Source organism: Syngnathus acus, chromosome 8 (genome assembly GCF_901709675.1).
Source record: "Syngnathus acus chromosome 8, fSynAcu1.2, whole genome shotgun sequence".
NCBI lineage: Eukaryota > Metazoa > Chordata > Actinopteri > Syngnathiformes > Syngnathidae > Syngnathus > Syngnathus acus.
The window spans coordinates 5,746,113-5,770,570 of record NC_051093.1 but is presented as its reverse complement, the minus strand read 5'-3'; the positions used below and the strand labels follow the sequence as shown (position 1 = coordinate 5,770,570).

Genomic DNA, 24,458 nt, shown 5'->3' with positions numbered 1-24,458 from the left:
AGACATGTGTCAAGTACTATAGGGACCCCCCCCCCCTCATTTTTCTCAATCAAAATCAATTTCAAGTCAAAGGCATTTGAACCAATAGAGGTCTTGAACCGTAGAGGTCTTTAAATATTAAATCAATTTATTAGACACAAGCTATAAAAAAAAAAGAAAACAGTTGGTCAGTTTGTTGTGATGACTTCAAATGAGTATGATTGTGTAAACACAAGTACAGTAAGATGTATGCAATGTGTGCATGTGTGAGAGATAATGTTCAAACAGTGTAGGTTCATTAAGACAAAGCAAAGATTATACATTGAAGGCAGCCAAAATGCCTTCACGGCTCATTGCCCCCATCTGACATTTTTCCACACTCACATGGGTGTCAGTGAATGTGAGCGCAGAACAATTTGTTCCCTTTGGTTGGGATCATCACATGTGATCATGATATGCTGCTTTTCTTTTCTTTTTTCTCTAAACACTCCCAAACAATGATTTTGTGGTTTTCAGCTTTAAAAAGTCCACAAATCTGAATGATTTAAAAAATCAAATAAAATTAGAAAGCGTTCGCACTTAGCTTGTCCCGACAATCCACACAAACACTTTTAATATACCAGCAATTGTTCAAATCACTGAAACGTGCTCATTCCAGTTCAAAACGGGCAGCGCTACACGCCAGTGGTCAGCGTCGATGTCACAGTTGTTAAGGTTTCACTCACCGACATAAAATTAGATGGCTATGTCTTCATAACATGGCGCGCAAAAAACTGAACAGGAACGGGGGGTGGGGGCGAACAAAAAAAGTAAGCCGCCTGGCACCAGTTGGACGGATCCCACACATTTGCGACCTAATTTGGCAGCCATTTTCTAAATATATATATCTTTTTTTGCACCTGAAGGCAAGGAGATCAGCTTTGGTGCTGTCTCCCTCATGTGACGAAGAGAGTGTATGTTGAGCGGGCAAGGCACCGGATGCAGTCAGCGAGCAGACCAAATGAAGCGGAAGAAGATAAGGCTCAGAGAAAAGTTCAGTCTTAGCAGCCGCGTCGGTTGTGGCCAACGCGTGCTCACGTGCGCCATGTTTCCTTGGCCTCTTTGCCGTCATCCTAGCACGGGTGGTGCTGGCGGTGGCAGCGCAAGGATGGCCGCAACTCAGCGATGCGCTGGCGTAAGTGGGACATGAACTCAAACATGGTGGCGGCCAGACTCTGGTGGATGAGGTAGCGCGGTAGTCGTCCCTGAGAGCGGGAAATGAGTTTCATTTATACGGACAAAAGCATTGGGACAGTTAGCAAGTGCCCTTGAAGACCAGAGCTGGACATGTCTGATGTAACTCAGTTCTTCGTCTCACCTTCAGGTCCGTGTTAAGGATCCAGATAAAGGTGCACACAGACGGGTTGCTGCTGGATTTGAGGACCACAAATCCACCGGGACCGTTCTCTCCCCTGTTGTGCAAAAAGTCCAATAAAAATATAGTGCACAAAAAGATTTTGCCATTTGTTTTTCTGACCTGACATAACGTCCACAGGGTGCTTTGGCGTCGTGATCGGTGGCCATGCCGGCAGAAAGATAGCAGTCTCGTTTCCGCTCTACCCGTCGGACATTGACAAAATCCCTGGGTGGGCCAAATGTGACTTGTCAAACACAGAGAAGCTAAGGCGTGGCCAGCTAAGAGGCTAGCTTGTTACCGGGCGGACACCACTCCTCCGGCTGCCCCCGCCGAGACGTCGTACGTCACCAGTGTGTTGTCGTCCACCCGTTGCAGGATCTGAGGAGGCGGTAATAAAGACATTAAAACGATAAATTGAGAAGTCTTGTGAATATACCAATCACCTGGCAGGCAGACACAGTTCTGTTCCACAGGACCATCTTCTCTGGCTGAAGAATGACTTCCTGGTACACCAGCTCAGCTGGACACTGCACAAAGGCCTGCCAGAGCACACAACAACGTCCCATTTCAGGGAGAATTTGAAATGGGTCAGACACATTGCTCGATTTTACAGTCCGACATCACAAACCTAAGAATAGGAATCAAATCTGTGTAAAAGTCAAAGGTCCTCCTCACATGATTAAGTCCAGCCAGAACTATGCAGGGCTGAAGTATTGCTTGAAAAGTCGCTTTAAGCACGCTTGTTTAGGATTAGCAAACAAAGCGGTCAACCACCCTGACACGGTATATCAAGCCAAAGTGTCAACAACAGCTACATTGTCCCAGTATATCAACTAGTTTGCGGCTAGAGCGCCTTTGCTATTTCGGCGCTAATCAAATGCTTGTTGGCAGTATGGCGCCCTCTGTTGACTGCTTTCTGTACTACATGTGCTGAGCAAAAATAGTCTGATAATGCTGTCACTGGAACGATCGATTGATTAACGTGGAAAAGATGTGACCTCTTTGGATGCCAGTGAGACACTAACTCTGACAAATGAGGCGCTGATAATGAGTTTGTACGCTTTAAAAGGGCTGAACGTGTGAAAGTGTCAATGCAAACCGCTACAACAAGAGTGGAAAGGTGTCAACAGGATGTGGGTCACCGTTGACATGGTGGTGATGACAAACGCTGGTCCCCCACCTTAAGGATGAATGTCTTGCCGTGGAATGGAATCTCCAGCGTGTAGACAGAGTCGCCCGCGTCCTGGAACATGACATGAAATACAAATTAAAAGTGTAGTTGATTGATTGATTGATTGATTGATTATTTATTGATCCCCAGGGGTGGGGAAATTCAGGCCCCAGCAGTATCCACACCACAGAGTGGGTATACAAAAGACACACAGATGGCATGAGCGCAACTCAATAACTCTCATAAGGCAGCCACACAACGGCGCCACAAAGAAAGTCAGAAAGTGCTCAAGATAAAAGCCATCAAAGCAAATCAAAGCTAAAAGACAAAGGAAAAAAAGTAACAGCGGCCAACCAGCACCCCCAATACAAGAGAACACCCCAAAACACACAAAATAGCCTCCACGGGGTCCATCGACAGGTGTAAGGGCAGTCCAGTTCAACGGCGCCCAATGGACCGTGGTCGTGAATCGGTGAAAACATCACAAAGCAGGCAAACGTGTGAGCAGCGTCCCGGGCACCCAGCCGGGGCACGTGCAGATGGTCACCACGGGGCTAGCATGGCCAAAGTCGTTGGTACCGACGAGCCGACTCCCCACAGGGGTTGCGGCTGCAAGGCCAAGGCGAGGGACCCGGTCATCACTGGCCGGATAAGCAGGAAGCCGTCGTAGAGTTACGCCGGCTCAACCGATAATCCCGGTCCCAGGAAGAAAAAAAAAAAAAATATCCGATCCGGTAGAAGGCACCAGCATCGCCGAATGGACAAAAAGACAGAAAGAAAAAGGAGAAAAGAAGGAAATAAAGAGGAAAAGAGAGAACACTGCTGGGAGGCAGCCACTCACGGCGCCATACCAAGAAGAAGAAGAAAAAAAAAAAAAAAAGTTGAGCATAGATGTGGCTAACAACGGTCCACAGTGTGCCCGCCGCTTGCTGAGATAGATTCATATCACTCTAGTGAGGACAAGCGTGGCAGAAAATGTTTTTTTTTTTTTTTTTTAAGCAGCCACATGGGCTCACTCACGTTGTTCTTCTCAAACTTCCAGTTTTCCTCCTGGGTGAGGATCTGCTCCACAATAGTCATGGCCTCGCGTCCTTGTCGAACAAACTCTTTCTCCTGTGGCGGGAGGACAGAACGTCATGAAAGAGAGGTTTCACGTCAATAGTGAGGCGGGATCTTAATTGGGGTACCTGAGTGGTGACGGCACGCCGGCCGAGACCCTCCTCGTCAAGCTCTTCCTCGGAGTCTGGGGGATGGTTAAGGTAATCAGCATATACGAGAGGAGGGGGGGATACAAGCCCAGATGGCGATTACCTGCGACTGATTCGGGCGGCGAATAGAATTGTCCATCAGACAGGGCGCGAGGGTACAGAAGAGGGGCGCGCTCGCAGGCCGCGTTCACCATTGCTAGGTAAGCTGAGGATAAAAGGTTAAAAATCCTGGTTGTTTTTTCTTTTTGGTACTTTTCCACCCTTCGATGGCCGGCGCTCACCTCGCTCGTCGTCCGCCTCCTGCGGGAGAACCTTGAAGTCCAGGAACCAGGTCTCCAGCCAGGCCACCACAAAGGAGGTGATGGGCAGCACATAGCCAAATGCATTCTGGGATAGAAGCTGGATGGATACAAAGCGGGTTGCTCACTGGAGACATGCTATACTCTATGTCAATGGGTCACAAGTCACTGAAAGTTGTCATCTGGTGCACTTTCAGGAAGTGAAAACGTTTGAGGTGGGAACTGATGAACACACACAAAAACAGTAGCAGCACTCACGTTTGAAAGGATGACCTTTACTACGAGGAAGACACTGGTGATGAGGGTGGTGACCTGCGGGGTGTTTATTATTTATTTTTTTTTATTTGGGAAATCTTTAGAGTGGGTGGAATTCCGTCAAATATTCTGAGGCGACTCACCGCGATCATCCACCAGTGCCTCAGTCGGAAGGCAGCGTAGCCCACCTGCAGGCACAGGAAGCGAAACACCGCCAGGAGCTGTAAACAGCAAGAGGACATGACGATTCATTTTTTGAAGAACACTTAGACCAACTACGTTACTGTATATTTAGAATGTTGGTCTAAATGGTGGTGAGCAGATCCCGTGCAACGACAACATTTTACAATAAAAATAATCTCTGCTTACAGTACTTACAAATATGTCAAAAAAGGAAGACCTAAAGTTGTAGCGGATGATCTCCTTCTCCAAGCTTTCCAAGATGGTGCTGGCGATCTAAATGAAGAGTCCACACACAAAATTCAGACAAACATTCGGACAAAAAAACCCAAAGAAGTCTCTCACGTTCAGCTCGATGATCCACAGCAGCGAGATGAAGAGCAGGTCAAAGGTGACGAAAAGGCAAAAGGTGCGGCGCACGTCCGAGATGAGCTTGCGCTCGGAGGGCGGCAGCATCAGGTACGGGGACGGCAGCGACAGCGACGTCGAGTACGACGCGTTCAACGAGGCGATGGCGGGCAGGCTGCCCCCGAGCTCCCCGTACTCCGCGCCCGGCATTTTCCCGGCACAACCTGAAAACCCACGCAAAACAAAATGAGATGACTGTGTTGCACCTAATATATTGTACAGTAGTGCAAATGTACCACATTTACTTAACACAATGGACAATTGTACACTTTTCACTTGATGGTTACAGTTTTGGGGAAGTTCTTTTTTTTTCGTTCCTCAGCAAGCGCATAGAAGAAGTGTGTTTGGGCGGATCAACAAAATCAAAGACACAAACGAACACAAATTGTTCCCAGAAAAGCGATTATGTTAAATTGATTTTATTATTTTGCCACTCATCGCCAACCTCTGAGTCTGAGATTAAATTATTCCTATAAACAACAGGTCTCCAGCATTAGTCATCTCCCCACAGTTAAAACTGTCATAAATCACGCCTCATATTAGTTTCTACATTGATTTGTTTACATTTGAAAAGTGATCCTATTTATGACCATTTAAAAATAAGAGCACGTAAGCGACAAAAACAAACATCTGTGCACTGCACTGGTTATAACTTTCAAGATCTTAGCTAGAAGACTAACACACTGCCAAATACAATTACTCAGAAAGGAAACATGATAATAACTGATAAATTATTTTAGATTAGCAACCATGTGATTTAGTAGATGTCTAACAGTTGCTAGCTGCCCAGTTAGCAAACAAAGGCTAATTTACCTTCGTGCCTTGGCTAGCTGTGTGTACAACGTTCTAAAAATTACGTCCAACTCGCGAGTAAACATTGAACACGTATTTGGGCCTCACGTCCTCATTAAAATGACAATAGTGTATGATTTTAACGTACTTGTTTTAACGCTTCATCATTGCGATGCCAAGTTTTCATGCCAGCCTTCCGACCTTTCAAAGAGGAAAATTATCATTGAGAGATAAATCCCCGCATCGTCGTCGTTGCGTGAGCAGGGGCGGAGTGTTTTCGTTCTGCGTTCTGCAATCAGAACCAGTTGAGTGTGTCTGTGGGAGGAGTGTTACCGTTCTGCTTCCTGCAGTCAGGCCCCTCTCGGCTGTGGGAGGAGTGTTACTGTTCTGCAACCAGACTTTTTTTTTTCTTTTTTTTTTGCAATCAGCCCTTGTCTCGAGAAACGTAACCGAAACTAACTCCAAAGATCATGTGACCAATACCGTCATAGCGAAAACACAATTGAGAGAGGTATCCACACAGAACTTCCTGTTTCGGCGGGATACAGAAACATAAAAGCAAACCGGACACCGATTTTTTTTGCTGTTTACAATGTCGTGTTAAGACAAATATATAATAATTAGCTGTATTTAATTATGGATGATGAAAACGGTCTTTTGGAGTGTGTTACTCTATTAAAGTATCTCCAAATGAGATTATACAGTATTAAAAAATGTTGCTTTGTTGCCTTATTTGTTATATTATATGGTATTCTATTAGACTATTGACAAAGAATGTTAGAAGTTTTATTTCTCGATGTGCATACATTATTGTGCAGACTTTAGGGACATCCTCATTATGTACAGCGTATGTGTTTTAGACAATGCAAAGAAACACCGCTAAGGGAAAAAAAGTGTTTTATTCTGACATTATTTAAAGTTGGTCACTTGAAAACAACCACCAGCAATCACATTTAAAAACAAGCCAACGGAAAACAAAAAAATAAAGAGCATTGAACTCATACATCTGGAAAGAAAGTAGACGAAAGGGGGAAGTTTGGAAAAGGATATCAATTCTAAATACATGAGTTGCTCTTCATCCGGTCAGTAGGTTGTTCATTTCATCTTTATACAAACAGCAGCACAAAAATAAGTTGTGGAAGAAAAAAATAAATTTTGTTGAAATGTCAGTCAAATGGTAACCATGACAACTGTTTCTGAGACGTTGAATTGCAAACCTATATGGTGACTTTATAAAGTTGAGTAGAAAAGGAACCAAAAGATTTGATGACATGCGGCTTGCAGAACACGCGAGGTAGTTTTGCCCTTAATAGGTCCATCACCAAAAACTTAACTACATACTCGCTAATATTAGCTTTGGTGAGTTATCAAAAGTACACCAAGTGGGTTTGGTTTGTTTGGTATTTCCCATTGTTTGAAAATTATTGATTAAAAAAAAAAAGGGGGGAATTCAACTGCGGCTGATAACCTGTCATTCCTGATAGCCACTAGATGGCGGTACATGCATATTAAGTAGCTACTTTACAGTTGAATATAAAGTCAGCGGTAGTTACCAGTGCTCAGAATGTGTTCAGATTAGCCAGTGAGTCGTCACAATATTTCAGTTTGAGGATCAGCCTGTTGCAGGCTCCACATGCCATTGTGCTGATTAACAAATTACAATTGATCAGCTTGGTAATGAAGTAACGCATCCATGAGTGAAAATACAAATTACTTGGGTAGCGCCATCTAAAGAGGTTAGTCATATACTAACATCTTTGTTTTCCTATAAAGATGTGAATTTATTGGTTAAAGGTTACACTGTTCTTTATGAAGTCACACAGACCTCAGCTGTAGAAGCAAAAAGGGAAGCAAGTGGGCTGTGCAATCCTTTAGTTTGATATCAAATGCGCATTTCCTCAGTTACTGCCCAGCGACTTGCTCTCCTCGGTCGTCACCCGGTCTTCTCCCCCTTCCTCCTCCTCCACCTGAGACGCTTGGATCAGCTTATCCGTCTCCTGGACATCGGGGGCCGCTTCCGACTGGTCGCCAGTTGACGTCTCTTGGGGGTCTAAGCATGGAGGGGGGAAAACTTTTACTTTTTCATTTAGGATAAGTCTTTGAGAATGGTGGAAACATAGAATGATCGGGAAGAGGGAGAATAAGATGAGTTAAAATGTTCCTTTATTTGCCCCATAAGGGGAAATAGCCCTAAATGCTCTTAAGTTTACAGGTAAGTACTCTACTGCCCCCAAGAGGCCCGGAGAGTCAAATTCAATGTAATTTTCTAATGCTAGCAGTAGGGTGAATTCTTCCTTTTACAGTAACTAGAAACAAAAACGTGTGCGGCCGGCGCAGTCGCCGGTGGCCCTGTTTGACGGTGGAACGAGAGCCTCCTCCTCACCGGTAGCTTTTTCAGGGTCGTCATCCTCCTCACCCTCAAGAGGGTCCTCCAGAGGAGGGTATACGCCGAAGTTCTGCATGTGCGCCTCGGCCATCTTCTGCACAGCTACGTACACCCACACGGGCACACGGGGGAGATGACGGTAGACAAACACAAGGACACAAGGATAAGAGGGGGATGGTGTTTTGTTTTGACCACGCTTCAGCTCACTGTTTGCTCATAAGAAAAAAAAAAGTGTGGTGTTGTCTTACGCACATTTTTAAACAATCGCGTTTATGAATGAGGCCAGCCGTTTTTAGGAGGCGGCCATTTTGTCACATGTTGTCAACATGACTTCACAGTTGTGTGATATTCCCCCCAAAAATTCAGCCTTCGTTTTTGTTGACGCAAAATATGGAGATCCACTTTTTTAGATCACTTATAGATATTTTGGATTCAATTTCAATTCGTCCCGCCCCTTCGTCCAAACCTCACGACGTTGTTTACAGTCAACAGGTTTGTTCGCGTCTCTCCTCGGTTTTCTCTGCCACGCTGACTCACCCTCCTCCTCTCTTTCGTAACATCGCCTCTCTCAATTTCTCTGGGTCACCTCGCCCCGCCCACCTCGCTCTTCTCTCCTTTGCACCGCGTGGGACGCACACCCGGGCGACGCTTCGGGTCACCTATTCTGGTAGAAGGCCGCTTACGTAACCTTGGCAGATGCAGGTGCGAGGCATCTTGTGTGCACTCTGAACACCTCATGCAATAAGAGCACAAAAGGGTCTTTTGTGTTAAAGTATGCATTTGCAGTGTGTGTATGTGGCACAGCTGTACACACAACTGAGTGTAATCCAGGATGATCCACACTCACACTCACAGCTGTCCCGCTTCTAATCCCCCCCGCCCCCTTTTCTGTCGCACAAACATACACAAGCTGCTGTCACGTTCGCACTAAAAACAATTGCGTGGCACACAATTCACGACAACAAAGGTGGGACAAAAGTAGCGACGCGGTTTACACTTGGTATTTGTTACAAATAAACTTACAAGACAGTTCTTTCCTTTGTCCTTCCTTCCTTCCTTCCTTCCTTCCTTCCTTCCTTCCTTCCTTCCTTCCTTCCTTCCTTCCTTCCTTCCTTCCTTCCTTCCATGTTACCTGTTTTCCTACCATCCTCCATTTCATCCTCTTCCCCTCAAACATTCTTTCCTTAATCTTTCCATCGGGCATTCATATCATCTTTGTTTCCTTCCTTCCTACTTTCCATGCCATCCTTCCTCCCACTCGCCTTTCCATCCTTCCTTGATGAGGTTAATTTGCAAACCTATTTGGGAGCACCTTGTACAATACAATGAAGCACTTTAAAGGTCTTGTTTGTATGCATTGTGAAGCGTGGCAGTAAAACAAATAAAAGGAATAAAGACACAAGGTTAAGTCTAACACACACAAATGTGCGCCCACACACACTACACACCCTTTCGCACTGACCTTTAAGTGATGGAGGCTGGTACACATTTGGATTGACTCGCTTTGGTTTGAGGACGCCGTTCTCCCCGACGACCCACTGTGCGACAAGACATTTGACACACGGTAAAAGGCAAAGTGTGCACAAAAATTGTCAAGTAAAAAATGGAACTATATTGAAGTAATCAATTATGTGAATCAATCAAATGAAACAAAGATAAAAAGGCTCAAGTTCACCTTTACCTGATGGCTGGACTGGTCGTCCTCTGGCGATGTGTGGTCGGCTACTCTGAAGAGGGTGGCGGGCGTCGGCCTCCTGCGCCGAATCTACAAAAGTCACAAAATGAAATGAACGCCACATCAGATGGCATTGTATCAAAAAAGTCTGTCTTCACTGTTTGAAATGATTTTCCATTGATGGAAGGAATGTGTAGCTTTACCAGCTAATTTAGCTTAGCATTCCCACGCAGAAGTTGCCACCTCCAGGAAACATGTCGGATTTAATAAAACAGCGAGCACGCATGGCTTAGCGGAGTCTGAGCCAGCCAACCAACCTTGGCCATGACATGAACCTTTTGTGCCTGCGCCTCATGACGGGAAGAGAGCGAAGGGGAGGCGGCACGATGGAACTGTGCCACAAAACACCACCAAGTGTGGATTCCTCCCTCGCTTGTGACGCCAACTTCCTGTTTACCGGCCCATATTTCGTCCCTGGATCTCTTTCCCGTCCATCATCGGTGTGCCACATTGCTGATTATATTAACATGTGTTTGTTTCCTGTCCTCTTTCTCCTGAAGGCCAGGGATTATAAAAAAAGCTTCCTTTCGACCACGCCCACCCTTTGTCACATCTCTCCCCTGGCAAGGTGAACTGGCCCGGGGGCGTCGTGGCGACCGACACCTGCGATCAGGCTTTCAGGGCGGCCTGAGGTGGCTCAGTCAGACACCAGATACTGCCCTCTTTTATACGAGACTAAAATAAATATTTGAAAAATTATTGGAGAGGAATGGGTCAAATATTTGGTATTTTAAATAAATTAAGAAAAAAAAAAAAAAAATGACTTGTTTTTTTCTCTAAGTATACTATTCTCTAAGCTATTTGGGCATTTAAAATTGTAAATGTAAAAATTGTCAATGATTGTAAAATTTGGTGTAATTCAGTCCAAACAGGCAATCAAAGCACAAATCCAATCTCCATGTGATGCCGCATGATCTGTATGACACGGGACGGCGGACATGATGGCAACACGACACAAACACTCGAGTAATTCTCCAGCTTTAAAAACCAGCCCGCTCTACACCGCTTACGTAATAATCGTGTGTGAGTTCCTCATTTGCGCCAGAGATTACTACGCATTATCCCTCGGCCGTCGCCGCCATCGCTTCTCCACCTCTCCCCTCTATCCTCCAATACGACCCTCTGCTGTGACGCTTCGCGATTGAACCGAGGTATTGGGCCGATGTGGGCCTGCTCCCCAAGCGAGGCGACGGCAGGCCTATAAAAAGCGGCGTCACGAGGACAACGTAAACTAGATCATGGGGGGGGGGTCTCTGGGGGGGCCACTGAGTAATAGAATCTTGAGAATCAGCAGTGGGACATAGCCAAAAGTCTTGGGTCACATCTTCACATGTGGGAAAGGAGAGCCGCAGGACTAATGTCCAACAAAACATTTGCTTCTTATCAGAGCCATCTATTGCAGTCCCGCACTCCCACAGCAGATGATTTATCTGCCATGTCTTTTGTCGTCGTGATCCTTCCACCAGCGTGAATGTGCGAGCGCAATTAAACAATGCTGACCTTTCCTTCTGCTCGCATTGTGGTACCGTTTACGACTTTGGACAATGGAAAGACAAACCGGCAGTTAAACATTTTTCCACGGCTTGTTGGAAAGCTGATGTCCACTGGAGAACAAATTCATTGTGACATAGGGGGATTTTCAGGATCAAGCCTGCAGACAAAGCTCAGACAAAACGTGAGCTACAGGAAGTGAGCTACGGTTCACCGAGCCGGTCGTGGTGCTAGTCAAGGTCGTGAGTCGTGACCGTGCTAATTACAAGCACAACTATTGCCCGAGTATTCATTTTGATTCAAATGAACAGTAAGGCTCATTATGAGGAGGGGATCGGTAGCCCCACTACTGTCCAAATGAATAAACAGATTGGCCAAACAGTACCGCATCTGGAGGGCCTCTCCAACGACCGACCCCGCTTTGCTTCCCTGAATAGACTATTTAGACCCAGCGGCACAATGACCTCATACAAGAACCCTCTCGCTTGCTTGTAATGAGATGCAGGTAACAAGGGGTAGAAGGGAAAACAGGTTTGCGTCACAACACTGTGTCCTTTTCCGGTTCTCTCTCAGGTTTGGTGCGAGTACAAACAAAAGACTGCGTGCGTAGTCACAACGACGCAACAAAAGAGTCTGTTGACGTTCGGGAGACTTTTTCAAGGCCATGACGTCACTTTATTAGCCATAACACCTATTTTGTACTAATAGGAATGAATGAATGAATGAATGAATAAATAAATGTTTTGTAATAATAGGTGAAAATCCACCCATGCAAAAATGTGCGGAAAAATAAATAAATCCATCGAAGAGAATTAGAGATTACAACGCATGTGTCATGTTTCGATGGATCGGTGTGGGAGGTGGGGCAATCTCATTTGTTCGTCAATCACGCCTCGCTGCGCTCATTCCGAAAGACGTGAGTAGAGCGGACCGGACGAGCTGAGACGAAGGGCCCGAGTTCAATGACCTTTGGAGACAAGTCATCCGCAGATGTTTCTCGGACTTGATCCGCAATGCCTGACTTAATCCCTCCCTCCTCGCCGTCATGGCCGCCGCTGTTGTTGTCATCATGGACAACAAACGGGCATCGGGGGGTCGATTAATTGAAATCCCGCTAGTGAACCGCCGAGTGGGATAGCGACACCCCGAGGAACGTCGCGGGCCTGTATGGTGACGGGGCATCTACGCAGCAAGCTTGTGTATACTAGCAACAAGCAGCACACGTTCAATATTGATGTTTTTACACTGTTTACACATCACATGAGGTTTTGTAAAAACATGGCGAGTGTACCACGACACCATCAGTTAAACAAACGGGAATACTTTACTCGTAGGAAGTTCAGAACTCATCTTCAGAACCTCCTAAATTGCTTCATGGAGGACATTCCAGCGGCGGATCAACCGCCTCTCTCCCAGCATGCTTTGCACCACCCATCAAGAGGTGGCGTGTGTGTGTGTGTTGACAGTCCGCCAGACCCCTCGTGTTTGCCCACAAACACGGCTCGTCTCAAAGGTCGCCCCTTGACGTTTAACCCAGAAAAAGTGGACAGCGGGCGGGCGACAAAAACTTCGGACACACTAACTATTTTTATAAGCGGCCACAGGTTGAATCGCTAGTGACTGACTTTGGATCTATCAAGCCAATCTAAGAGTCTCTATAAGCCTTATAGTTTCCTTCGGAGGGCCATTTTATAAAAGTGAAAAAAAATTGCAATTTTAGTATTGACACAATTTGTCTTTGCGGGCCAAATATAATTACACTGCGGGCCAAATTTGGCCCACGTGGCAGAGTTTGACACCCCTATAGTATACGGGAACTGAAAAAGGGTATTTACTTTATCTACGTGGCAAATTCCTTCTTCTTTGACAGCTGCACTATGTTTTTCTGGTTCAATAAAAAGTAAAAACATTCCAATGTCAATCATAAGGTATTTTCTGCAGGTGTCCATAATGACACATCCAGTGCTATCTCCAAACATGCGCGAGATCCAGCGCAAAGGAAGGAGTCGTCGATTAGAGGCGACCTTTTCAGTTATCTGCCGAGAGGGAAGCTTGGGGCGACATTGTTGTCCAGCCCGTCTGTCTCCATGGCGATAGGGCCTCAGTTGTGCGTGATATAAAAGTAGAAATACTCATTAAGAAAATGTTCAGGGTCGAGTGCAATGGTGCAAGATAATGATGCCGGTGATGTCAGTTAGGTCAAGATGAGATACTAATCTCATGAGGAAGCAGCAGAAGAGAAATGTCACAATCGTTTCCCGACGACAAATCAAAAGCAGACAAAAAAAGGTACGCGATCTTAGAAACGACTGTGAGATACTTCGGAAAAAGTTTTTTCAAGACTCCGCCCACTCACCATCTCAACTTGCCGGGGGTCAAGATTGGGGGCCGCCGAGGCCGGGACGGCAAACTGGATCTTCCTCCGCTCTTTGGGTTCCATCTCGGACGACACGGAGGGCTCCATGGTTCCGAAACAGGATGGGTGCAACCTCCCCGGAGGGTTTGCTGATCCTCGAGATTGGCCTCCCTCGAGCAGAGTGAGCAGACCAGAGAAGCCCACCAGTTGCCAAAAATTCCGCTGTAGTTCCTTCTCTCCGCTCAACCTGTGTGGCAGCGGCAGAAGCAGCAGTGGTCCGTCCGTCCGTCCGTCTGTCCTCACAAGAGGCTGAATAGGAGGAGGGAGGGACTGAGGGGCGGCACACAAGGGGGAGGAGAGAAAGAGAGAGAGAGAGAGAGGATGACATTTTACTTTCTATCTGAGCTGAAGTGGATTTGTGATCAGAGAGAAATGAGGGAGGAAAGAAAATAATAATCTCATCGCTTCAACTGAGCCTCTTTTGGCCTCTCTTTGTGAATGAGAGATTGGAGCCAAGGGAGGGGGGGGCGGGAGATAAACAAGAGAGGGAATCACGGAGGGGGAAATGACATCATCAGATTCTTCTCCTTTTAACTTTGCATGTGGATAAAATTATTAAACGTTTCGACAAAGCTCCTCCAGTTCTGCCCCCCCACCAACACCAACATACATACACAGACACACACTTTTCCACAGGTGGCCCCTTGCTCATCATTTTTCAAGTTGGTTAAGTCTGACAAACAATCAGCTGCTGGAATATTCTGCCAAATTTAAACTGCTCTCTTTGTATTCACGCCAGCGTTGTTGCGTAACTTACTGTGAGTTTGGCCGGCATTCCTCAATAAAAAAATAACAAAAATCATGAGGAATGTATTAATGACTGTAAAGGCCACAGGGTCAAGGCGATGCTGTCACATTTTTGCCCGATAATGCGCTATTTCAATGTATCGGGTCCTCGTAAAGGCTGCTGATACCAGTCACCCGATACTTAAGGAGCTTTCTGTAGGCCATTCCACAATCAGGAAGTAAATGACATGCTTAGCTGAGGAAACGTTTTTCGATGTAATCTGCATCCTTCTCCACCCTCTCATATACTGACGCAATACTGTTTGTATTTTTGATAAGGCATTTTACAAATACTTTGAGTGTATCGTTAGCAGGCTACTTTGTCTACTGCAGCAGAATCACATATAGACACAAAGTGGGCTCGGTAGAGGCTCCAGAAATCCGGCCAGACGATTAATCTCACCCCAAATCCAGATTGCATGGAAAAAATATCCTTTAGCTTGGTGAACTGCACTTAAAACCACCAAAAGCAGAAATATGATCACAGATTGATTGCATTTGTTAAGCAGGAGTCCGTGGAAGGGAAATGGAGCATAAATCTCTGACAACATTCAACCCCAAAGGCCACAACTGCAGACTTCGACTAACTTTGAACTGGCAGTAAGTAAATGAGGAGAATGCTCTTTGAGTGCAGCGTCCGTAATGTCTGCGTGGATTACGCATGCAGGAAATCAGATTGAGGGCACCAGTATATCTGTTTTTTTGGAGGCGGTAAATCCTGATATATTTTACTCCTGGGAGATGCTTTGTGCCATCTGTTTTGCAGCTCTGTGGGTGAAGGCTGGGTCATTTTGTACACATTGTACTTTGTGAAATCTCACAATCGCATTTTCTCATAGAAGACAATGCAAACAGAAAGAACAAGTTATTTGCTGTTTAATTATAGTGAAAATTAATTACAAATGCCACAATTAATTTTTTCCTCCTGTGTCTGTTATCCTTGATTATGTGTTGAAAAACGTTCTTCCTTACTATTATTGTGCTCAATCTGAATAGCCACAAGATGATGCCAAAGTCCTGTCTAATAGAAAGGTAGGATTGTTTTACTATTAACAATAGGGCGCCATCTTGTGGAATCTCTGTGCCAAGAACGGTCACGGAAAGAATTCAACTCAAGTCAAGGTACTGTTTGTTACTGTAGTTTAGCGTACGTAGTGTATAACATTTTCAAATGCGGTCAGAAAACAATGTAACATTGCCCCCTAGCGGTGTGTTGGAGTAATTACAAATTAATTGGTGGGAAGATGGCATATATTTGCCACTATATTAGGTACACTAGCTACACATGCGCGTGGACACACATAAATCTGACATACTAATAATATACAAAAACGTAGTAAATTCATGACGTACACGTGTGACGTCATCACTCACATAAACGGTGTCAATCCATTAATTAGCGTAACTGGCAAGTGCATGTTACACACTAAACATTGCATAACTGATGCCTTCACGTTTTTTTTTTTTAATCTTGTAACAAAAACTCAATAATTTTACGATTTTGTTTTTTGGTAGCATGTAAATTGCACTAGAGGGCAACCTCCACCTACTTTTAGTGTCGATTTTTTTTCTAACTTGATTTGACTTTTTACACGTTTCTTCAATGACAGCACTTTGAACTCGTGATGCCCATTTTCTGTGAGGGGGGGGGGGGGGGGTTCCTGATCTGGTTGTATATAAAATGAAATTATACAAAAAGAAAAGCAAATTTGGGTTTTGAGGGTAACATGCCCAGGGTGGGGTCTCTGGGATGTAGCAGGTGGGAGATATGGCGGACGTGGCAATGGGGCAGTGATTTAATTAGCACCCTCTACCCCCTCCAGCCCCGCACTCATAGCATCAATAATGCATGCCCCCCCCCTTGTTTCCACTGCCATAATTAATCCTCTCTTACTATAATTAAAAGGCAAAAAAATCCCACAAGATGGTCGGGCTTGGCCGGGCGCGGGGCTGACTTGGCACGAGAACTGATAGTGGTGGTGGTGGGTGGGGGGGTCTCTCGTGTGCAGACCCAATGACGTGGACTTCGACGTCTAAACGGATGGCACCCGTATGGGGTATGAAGGAGGGTGCATGAAGGTTTGACTGTTGCAGCAGAGCCAAGCGAGCAAGTGAGTGGAGGAAGAAGACGAGGAGGCGGAGCCTACCGATGCTGCAATTAAGAACCTCGTTGTCTGCCCGGCCAGCTAACGAGACTGAAATAAATATTTCAGTCTGGGTATCTCAGATTTCATTTTTAAGTGTCTCTGTTCATACCCGCTATATATGAATATGCATCCAAGCTCCTTTCTTGGGGTGCCCACCGCTTGGCCGCCTGCCAGCAAGTGACACAGCTGGCAGAGCAGGGTGTGGAGGGGCGATCACGTGCCGCCTAAATTTAATCCGCCTCTACCTTTCGCACCTCGTCTTTCAGACCTATACGCTTCTTTGTCGACATGCCTTGCTCTTAAACCTCCGCCATTGACCAAGCCACCCCCACCCCACCCTCCTCCTCCTCCTCCAGACGTCCTCTGCCCCATCTCCACTTGATTTATCGCTCTAAAATACCACTGCACTAATTAGTCAAGTAATTAATTAATAGGCATTTGCATTTGTGCATATGCAATTAGCGGGTAGGAGAAAGGAGAGTGCAGATGGGGTCCGGGATGCTGGCTGGTGTATCTGTGTGTGTGTGCGTGCGTGTGTGTGTGCTAGTAATAGGTCCAGAAAGACCAGAGAAGTGCAGGTCGTCACCTCGCACGTCTGATGGAGAATTGGGAGGGAGGGGGGGGGGGGTAGATTTGGTTTGATGACTTTCACCATCTACTGGATGACATTCAGAGGAAAAAGAAGACGTTGAAACATTATTTTATTTAGCGTTTTGATTAGCTTTGCAATAACAACAGCAGGTACCCCCCCCCCCCTCTCGCTTAACACTAATCTACGTACAAACAAAAAGTCATTGTGAGCGTTTTGGCAAATTAAATGCGGATGCTGAGCCGAAATGCCAAAGACAACATGTTTGAGGACCAACTCCGGGCAGTCTGACTGGAACGCTAACCAAGAATTCCCTCAGAATGTAAACAGGACAAAAAGATAATAGTCGAGTGCATCCTTACGTCACGATGCTATGTGGCTACATGTTAGCATTAAACATTATTCGACCCAGTAAGGGAATTAAGAGCCCTTAGCATTTCTGCACTGGCCTTTCAGCTTCTCCACTGTTTGTTTGACGCTGGCTAAAGTGGCGCTGTAGACATTCAGCATTCATTTTGGCAAGGTGACTTGAAGGCTGTTGGGGACCACCTCCTGCCAATCCTCTACTTGGCAACACTTGGCTGGCACGGAGGCCTCACAACTCTTAATCAATGCGATTAACTATTATTAAAAAATTTGCTTCCTTTAACAAGGGCATTGCCAATTTGCGGCCCGGCCGATATGGATTTTCGGAAAATTAGCGGTTGAGTTCGAAGCATGATTTTTTACATCTACATCATCTGAATCCAAACACACACTCGCTAACACACACACTTAGAGACTCGCTGGTGTGCTTCCAGGTTGACATCCCCACATCCCAAAAGGGATGGACGCATTAGTGAACAAGCATCATCACAAAGAATGCAAACATGTCCTCTGCTTACACACGCACGCATACACCCAGGGGTGACCCACACTAGAACGCAACAAGCCCGTATCGCCATCAACGCCTCTCCTCGGCGTGGTGACACTCTTCGCCAGCCAAATTGGACGCAGCGGTCACGGAGCTCATTTCTCCCGCATTAACTCCACTAATGTGCACTAAATAGAGATCTCAGTGCAGGGACGGACAAAAAAGCGGGCACGCCAAAGGCGACGGGGACAGCCGGGGCACCGCCCCCTCAGATGAAGACACCACCTGCAGCATATTTACGTCAACACAGCAAGTCTTTGAAATGACAAAATGTAACTAACTAAAAAGCAGTTTCCGATAAAACTAAAATGGCTGCCAAAAAGACCACTGAAGTACACAGTGGCTTCCCTTTTGGAGCCAATTTACCATTGGATAAGAATTTGGTGTCGAAGAACACAATTTCCCAGTACCCACCCCCCCAAAAAAAAAAAAAAATTCCCAGAAGAGCACAAAATGGCGGACTGACTGTAAATACCACCCCCTTGGTACTCACAGTAAAGGGCGCTCGTCCCAATACTTTTGCCCTGCTTCTCTCAGTTTTTTCGTCAAGTGGGTCAACGGAACAAAATGCCGACTGAGGCCACGCTCGCCGGCATAGCGTCATTGGATCCAATTAGGTAAATAAATAAACAATAGGCCTTCTGCTAGGGCGGCCTTAATGCACTTCTAATGCATTCTCGCCCCCCCCCCCCACCTCCACCCACCAGTGGCCGCAGTGTGGCAGGCTGCACCTTCTCCACTTAATTGATGTAATTGTACGATAAGCCGCCTACAGTCTTATGCGGACGCTAAACTGATTAATCGCTTGTGTTAATATGATTTAATAGCGGGTGATCTGCTTAATGCAGTTAGCCATGCAATGCATATTCTATTCATAATAATAAAGCTGACTTGTATTATAAAGTGCTTTTTTTTTTTTTTTTTTAAAGGAGGTTCTGGTCCAATATTTTTGGTGTACCACCATTTTATTTGCTTGTCTGTATTTTTTTTGCTGCCTTTGTGCGCACTAGTGTGGCGACAGATGGCGAAGCCCTCCTCCTCCTCTTCCTCCTCTCTCTCTCTTGCTCTCTATCTATGTCTCTCCATCCCTCTCGCTCCACCCCTCCAGGGAGGCCAGATCCCTCCGAATGCGGGCTCATGTCAATCAGCGGGCCCCTCATGTGATGGCTCTTGCCGGTGACGTGCAGCCATATGGGCGCTGGCATCGCAGCCTTATAGTTGGTATGTAACCTCTTCTCTTCTCTCTCACACGCTACACTCTCTCCATTCTCTCTCTTTCTCGTGCTCACCCTCTCTCGCGGAGCGGGAGGAGGGGGGCGAGGCACCCAGTGAAGGAAGAGCCAGCGCGCTGTACGCACCTGCACGCCGACACGGAACAACCGTGCCGCTTCGCTCCCTGACGATGGTGGTTTAAAAAAAAAAAAAAAAAAAAAAAAAAAAAGGACCTCACCCCCTCCTCTTTTTCTTGGTTACTGGACCCCCTCGCCCCCACCCCTCCCATCCCATCCCGCGAGAAGAGCTCGAACGCAGGTGAGTTTGCAAGCGAGCGCGGGGAAGAGACAATATTGCAATTTACGGATTGCTCTCGAACGCACCTTTTTGGATGGTAATTGGAATGAATCTGCGTGCGTGTAGCGCGTTTTTTGTGGATATGGATACTAGCTGAATCGCCACTTTTCCGTAATGTCATCAAATATAATTCATGTAGACGGGTAAGAAAATGTTTTCAAATTAATTTGGAGATTTTTGGCATTAATTGGTATACATCAACATCTAGCGCGCGTATGGATTAATCGGCGATTTCTAAGCGTCCGTTTTCAAGCGCTGTTAAATCGAATTAATACAGATGCAATGTTGCGTAGAAAATTTTTGGGGACACAAATCATGTTTTTGTTTGTCCGGGGGCGCTCTAAAGCTGCAATTACAAGCAAATAAATCAAACCGTCATACAAACGTAATTAACGATGTTAATGCAAATATTATAGATTTGTTCCCTGACACTTTATTTGCATCGTTCTCCCGCCTCTTTAAAGTAAACACACACGTCTGGCTCTTTCATTAAATCACAGCCCACGGCCAACATTTATATATTTCACGAGCCCTAAAAGCCCTACAAGCTATACACTATATGTCCATCTGTGAAGGCGTACGCATGCGTGCATCGCCGATTGCAAGTGCGGTGAAATCAATTTCATGTTTTTGCATGCTTGGCTTGTTAATTGTTTTTGCCTCTAATTGCTGCGACGAAAGAAAACACGAGTGTGTGGTTTTAAAAAGTCGATTTTGCCCCTGGCGCGTGCCCATACACACTCATACACACGTAAACACACGCACACACATCTAAGCGATAATTACCTGAAGGTGTTCGACCGTCTTTCATTAATGCAGCGATGAAATACATTTTGAAGAGGCAATTAGGCTATTGTTTATTTTATGCGTTTCCTGTGCAACGTTGAGGTCAAATGGATCCGTTTTATGTTTAAAACAACGGTTTTATTCATTTCTTCTATTTATATATTTGTGAAATATATATTGTATGTTAAAAGGGAGTGTATAAATGTCACATTTATAGATATGTTTTTACTAATGTGAGCCATTATACGTTACCTCTTCAATTTCAATATTTCCCCATTGGCAAAACAGGTAACACCAAAATCTAAAAATCCTAAAATCTTATGTAAAACACACGATTTTTATATCTGAGATTTCTCAATATTCACCAAATTAAATTTAAAACAGCTGAACAGAAATGAAAGCATGCACTCCAATGATATAACGTTGCTCATTGTTATAATCTTATTATATTAACCTTTATTTTTAATCTATTTATATTCGATAATGTGATTTTGCAGCATGAATGTAATATTGAGAGTCACAAGAGGCAATACACCCAATTAGATTTACGATTTTTATTTTTGGCGGGGGAGGGGGGGGGGGGGTCCTTCTGTCGTCCCGTGACAAGATGTGTTGGATATGAATAGTGTTGGAATGCAGCCAGTGGATGTGGGCGTCCCAGACTCCCCCTTCCTTTCTCACCCCCTCATGGGACCTGTAGTGTGCCCCCGCCCCCTTTGCACCCACTCCTACCAGAGGCCATTGTGTTAAAACAAATACGGAATTATATTTGCAACACTCTTTGACTGAACATATAATTCCAATGTTTTTGATTGGTGTTACTTGAATGGTGTATTCAAATTTCAAAGCAACATACAGATAAATATTTAAGTTGGGCAACTCAACAAAATATTTTAAGTCTTGCTGTGAAAATTGAATTTGCCATATTTGACAACAAGAGTTTACAAAACTGTCTGAATTTGATTAGAAATGAAACGATTAATCTGCAATTAATCGACAGTAAATCTAATTAATCGTCACTTGCAGCCCATTCGATTGATTCACCTCTTCAAGGTGACGTTAGAATTCAGAGTTGTACTTTTTTCTTCTCCCCCTGCAGCAAAATGTTGACGAGGCTTTTCAACGACCCCTCGCTGCTCCCCGACGTGCAGAAATATTCCGGGTGGGCTGACGACAGCGACGACGACAAGATCAAGGACGACGACGGCGACACGCGGGACAATATGGACGCCTCCTCCGATCTACGGGGCAGCAGCCGGACCCAATCGGAGCACGCCGGCGAGGATGACGACGATGACGAGGATGACGACGGCGCCGAGGACGACGAGTGCGACGGCGACGACACGGAGGGCGAGCGGCCCAAGAAGCGGGGCCCCAAGAAGCGCAAAATGACGCCGGCCCGCATCGAGCGCTCCAAGATGCGCCGCGTCAAGGCCAATGCCCGCGAGCGCACGCGCATGCACGACCTCAACTCAGCGCTGGACAACCTGCGCAAAGTGGTGCCCTGCTACTCCAAGACGCAGAAACTCTCCAAAATCGAGACTCTGCGCCTCGCCAAGAACTACATCTGGGCCCTTTCGGAGATCCTGCGCTCGGGCAAGCGGCCGGACCTGGTGGCCTACGTGCAAACCCTGTGCAAGGGTCTTTCGCAGCCCACCACCAACCTGGTGGCCGGCTGCTTGCAGCTCAACTCGCGAAACTTCCTGACGGAGCAGCAGTGTCCCGAGGGGGGGCGCTACGGCTCGGGCTCCTTCTCCATGCACTCGTACCCGTACCAGTGCGCTAGGTTGTCCAGCCCGCATTGCCGCCAGGGTTCGAACTCGCACCCGCTGGGTTCGCACGGCTACTGCCCCGCATACGACTCGACTTATGGCGGCGGCGGCGGGGGTGGTTCCCCGGAGTACAACAGCCCCGAGTACGAGGGGCCCCTCAGCCCGCCGCTCTGCGTCAACGGGAACTTTGCCCTCAAACACCAAGGCGCAGCGTCGCCCGACCACGACAAGGCGTACCACTACTCTATGCACTACTCGGGTCTGCCCGGTTCCAGGCCCGGTGGCGGAGGCGCCCACAACTTGGTGTTCGGCTCTTCAGGGGCCCGCAGTGGCATTCACTCGGAAAACGTCCTGCCTTACCACGACATGCACTTGCACCACGAGCGCGCACCCGCCTACGACGAACTCAACGCCTTTTTCCACAACTAAGCCCAAGCGAGAGAGCGCCCCCTTGCTGCCCACAATCTTTTCTCACGCTTTGTTTATTTGACTTTTATTTCTTGTTGTTTGCAATCGTCAGGGAAACGAGAGCCGTGAAAACATGTGCCACCACTCCACACAGAGTTGTATTTTACACTTTGATTTTCAAAGAGGTGCAAGCGTTCATCCGCGAGATTATAAAATCATTCATCGTTTAAATACCTTTTTTTGTGTGTAAAAATTGTCCAAATCGTCAGAATTATAGCGCCTCAACAGTAAATATTATGTCTGTACGCTGTAAAAAAACAACAACAACAAAAAACAATTTGGGACAAATTAAAATTTGTTTTACATTTATGGCAACAATGCTATAGTTAGCACAACAAAGCAATCAAACTCTTTTCTCCAAAATAATTTGCTTAGTTTCCTTTTTTATCTTTAAGTTTTGGGGCACAATAAAAGGGAAAATTGTTCTGCAAACATCTTTGCTGTGAAATGCAGGAAAAACATTTTTTTTAATCATTCACCCAACTTCAATTTTGTTGCATTGAAAATTTTAGTACACCTAACTTTTTCTAACATTGTAATTGTCCACAATCTTTGTTTTAAATATAAAGACATTTGCTTTTATTTTGAAAATAAGATCAACATTTTTTCAGTCCAAACAAGTTACACACCAAACAAGTAACTGAATGATAAACGTGTGTGCATTTTTACCACTGTCGATCTGAAGTAATGTCCTGTTTTTCAAAGAATGCATAGACATTTATAAAAAATCATTTTCAAAATCCAGATAACCGATTAACCAGCAAATTAATCGATTATAAAAATAAGAGATAGTTGCAGCTCTATTTCAAAGAGGAAAAAAAATGTACTTTGCGTTTGTGTTGGTGCTTGTTTTCTTTATTTTGGCCACTGGAGAATCAGAGTAAAAATGTACACTGTACTATATGAACATTTGCAGGAGGTTGTGTCAGATGTTTATTCATTTTCCTTCAATTTCTATTTTATTAAATTATCTAACAGCTTTGAGGGCTGTCTTTATCTTTCCTTCTCTGAAATCTGTTGTTTGGCATCTATGCAAAAGCAGACACAAAAGCTTTTTGTCGGTTTTCCATCTGTCCTTTACTCTTGCTCTTTAACTGACCCATTACTTGCTTTTTACTTTTTTTTATTTATTTAACAAATTATTTATTATTGCTGCTGCACGTCTATTTATTATTGTGTTTACCCTGTAATTAATGTGAATAGTCAATGAAACGAAGGGATCCCCATGCTGATTAATTTTTCCATCCAGTCTTTCAACTTTGTATTCAACCAAACTGTGTGGCATAAGAAAAAAAACTACAATAAAATGATCAACTGGGAAATTGTGCAATTTGGTTTATTTCTCTTCTTTCCCACTCATATCTGATCCTTCATGTATTTGGACCGGATTTTTAATGAGATGATTGGCGCACTAGATCCTCCTTCCCCCATGTTGGCATTTTTCTCCTCCCTGCACGAGGTAACTTGGCGCCAAAAGTGAGCGAGGGCGTCACGGGTGCCAGATATCTTGAGATTTGACAAAATAGTCATTTAAAAATACAAGCGTGAGTGAGTGAGCGTGTCCTATATTTTACACAGACATTTTACAGCGAGGTTTACAGCGTGGTCAGTGATGCGTTCAAGGTCAACTTGGTCATTTGTAAGCTGCCCGTATATTTGTCGGGAGCACTTTCGTTCCATACGATGTTTTTTTTTATATGTATTTTAACCGC

General features: G+C 45.4%; 3 protein-coding genes across 6 annotated transcripts; 1 reads left to right on the top strand and 2 right to left on the bottom strand.

Moving 5' to 3' along the window:
- Positions 1 to 681: 681 nt before the first annotated feature.
- On the bottom strand, positions 682 to 5,987 carry stard3 (StAR-related lipid transfer (START) domain containing 3). The gene is made up of 15 exons (XM_037255722.1): positions 5,837 to 5,987; positions 4,834 to 5,060; positions 4,687 to 4,764; positions 4,452 to 4,529; positions 4,312 to 4,365; positions 4,036 to 4,153; positions 3,858 to 3,959; positions 3,734 to 3,789; positions 3,567 to 3,659; positions 2,556 to 2,618; positions 1,819 to 1,914; positions 1,674 to 1,753; positions 1,496 to 1,600; positions 1,337 to 1,430; positions 682 to 1,223 (listed from the first exon to the last, which is right to left on the bottom strand). Exons 2-15 carry the CDS (start codon positions 5,044 to 5,046, stop codon positions 1,092 to 1,094), a joined length of 1,362 nt encoding a protein of 453 aa, XP_037111617.1. The 5' UTR covers positions 5,047 to 5,060; positions 5,837 to 5,987; the 3' UTR covers positions 682 to 1,091.
- Positions 5,988 to 6,568: 581 nt separating this feature from the next.
- ppp1r1b (protein phosphatase 1, regulatory (inhibitor) subunit 1B) lies at positions 6,569 to 13,970 on the bottom strand. 2 transcript variants are annotated; one of them, XM_037255724.1, is made up of 5 exons: positions 13,657 to 13,970; positions 9,750 to 9,839; positions 9,537 to 9,612; positions 8,072 to 8,176; positions 6,569 to 7,738 (listed from the first exon to the last, which is right to left on the bottom strand). In XM_037255724.1, the coding sequence occupies exons 1-5, from the start codon at positions 13,762 to 13,764 to the stop codon at positions 7,587 to 7,589; spliced, it is 531 nt and encodes a 176-aa protein (XP_037111619.1). In that variant the 5' UTR covers positions 13,765 to 13,970; the 3' UTR covers positions 6,569 to 7,586. The 2 variants fall into 2 exon arrangements, with proteins under 2 accessions (XP_037111619.1, XP_037111618.1); XM_037255723.1 differs by having other exon boundaries at positions 9,756 to 9,839; positions 13,657 to 13,968.
- Positions 13,971 to 19,277: 5,307 nt separating this feature from the next.
- Positions 19,278 to 24,064, top strand: neurod2 (neuronal differentiation 2). 3 transcript variants are annotated; one of them, XM_037257090.1, is made up of 2 exons: positions 19,278 to 19,372; positions 21,606 to 24,064. In XM_037257090.1, the coding sequence occupies exon 2, from the start codon at positions 21,610 to 21,612 to the stop codon at positions 22,705 to 22,707; it is 1,098 nt and encodes a 365-aa protein (XP_037112985.1). In that variant the 5' UTR covers positions 19,278 to 19,372; positions 21,606 to 21,609; the 3' UTR covers positions 22,708 to 24,064. The 3 variants fall into 3 exon arrangements, with proteins under 3 accessions (XP_037112985.1, XP_037112984.1, XP_037112982.1); XM_037257089.1 differs by lacking the exon at positions 19,278 to 19,372 and adding an exon at positions 19,380 to 19,681; XM_037257087.1 differs by lacking the exon at positions 19,278 to 19,372 and adding an exon at positions 19,694 to 19,863.
- Positions 24,065 to 24,458: the final 394 nt, after the last annotated feature.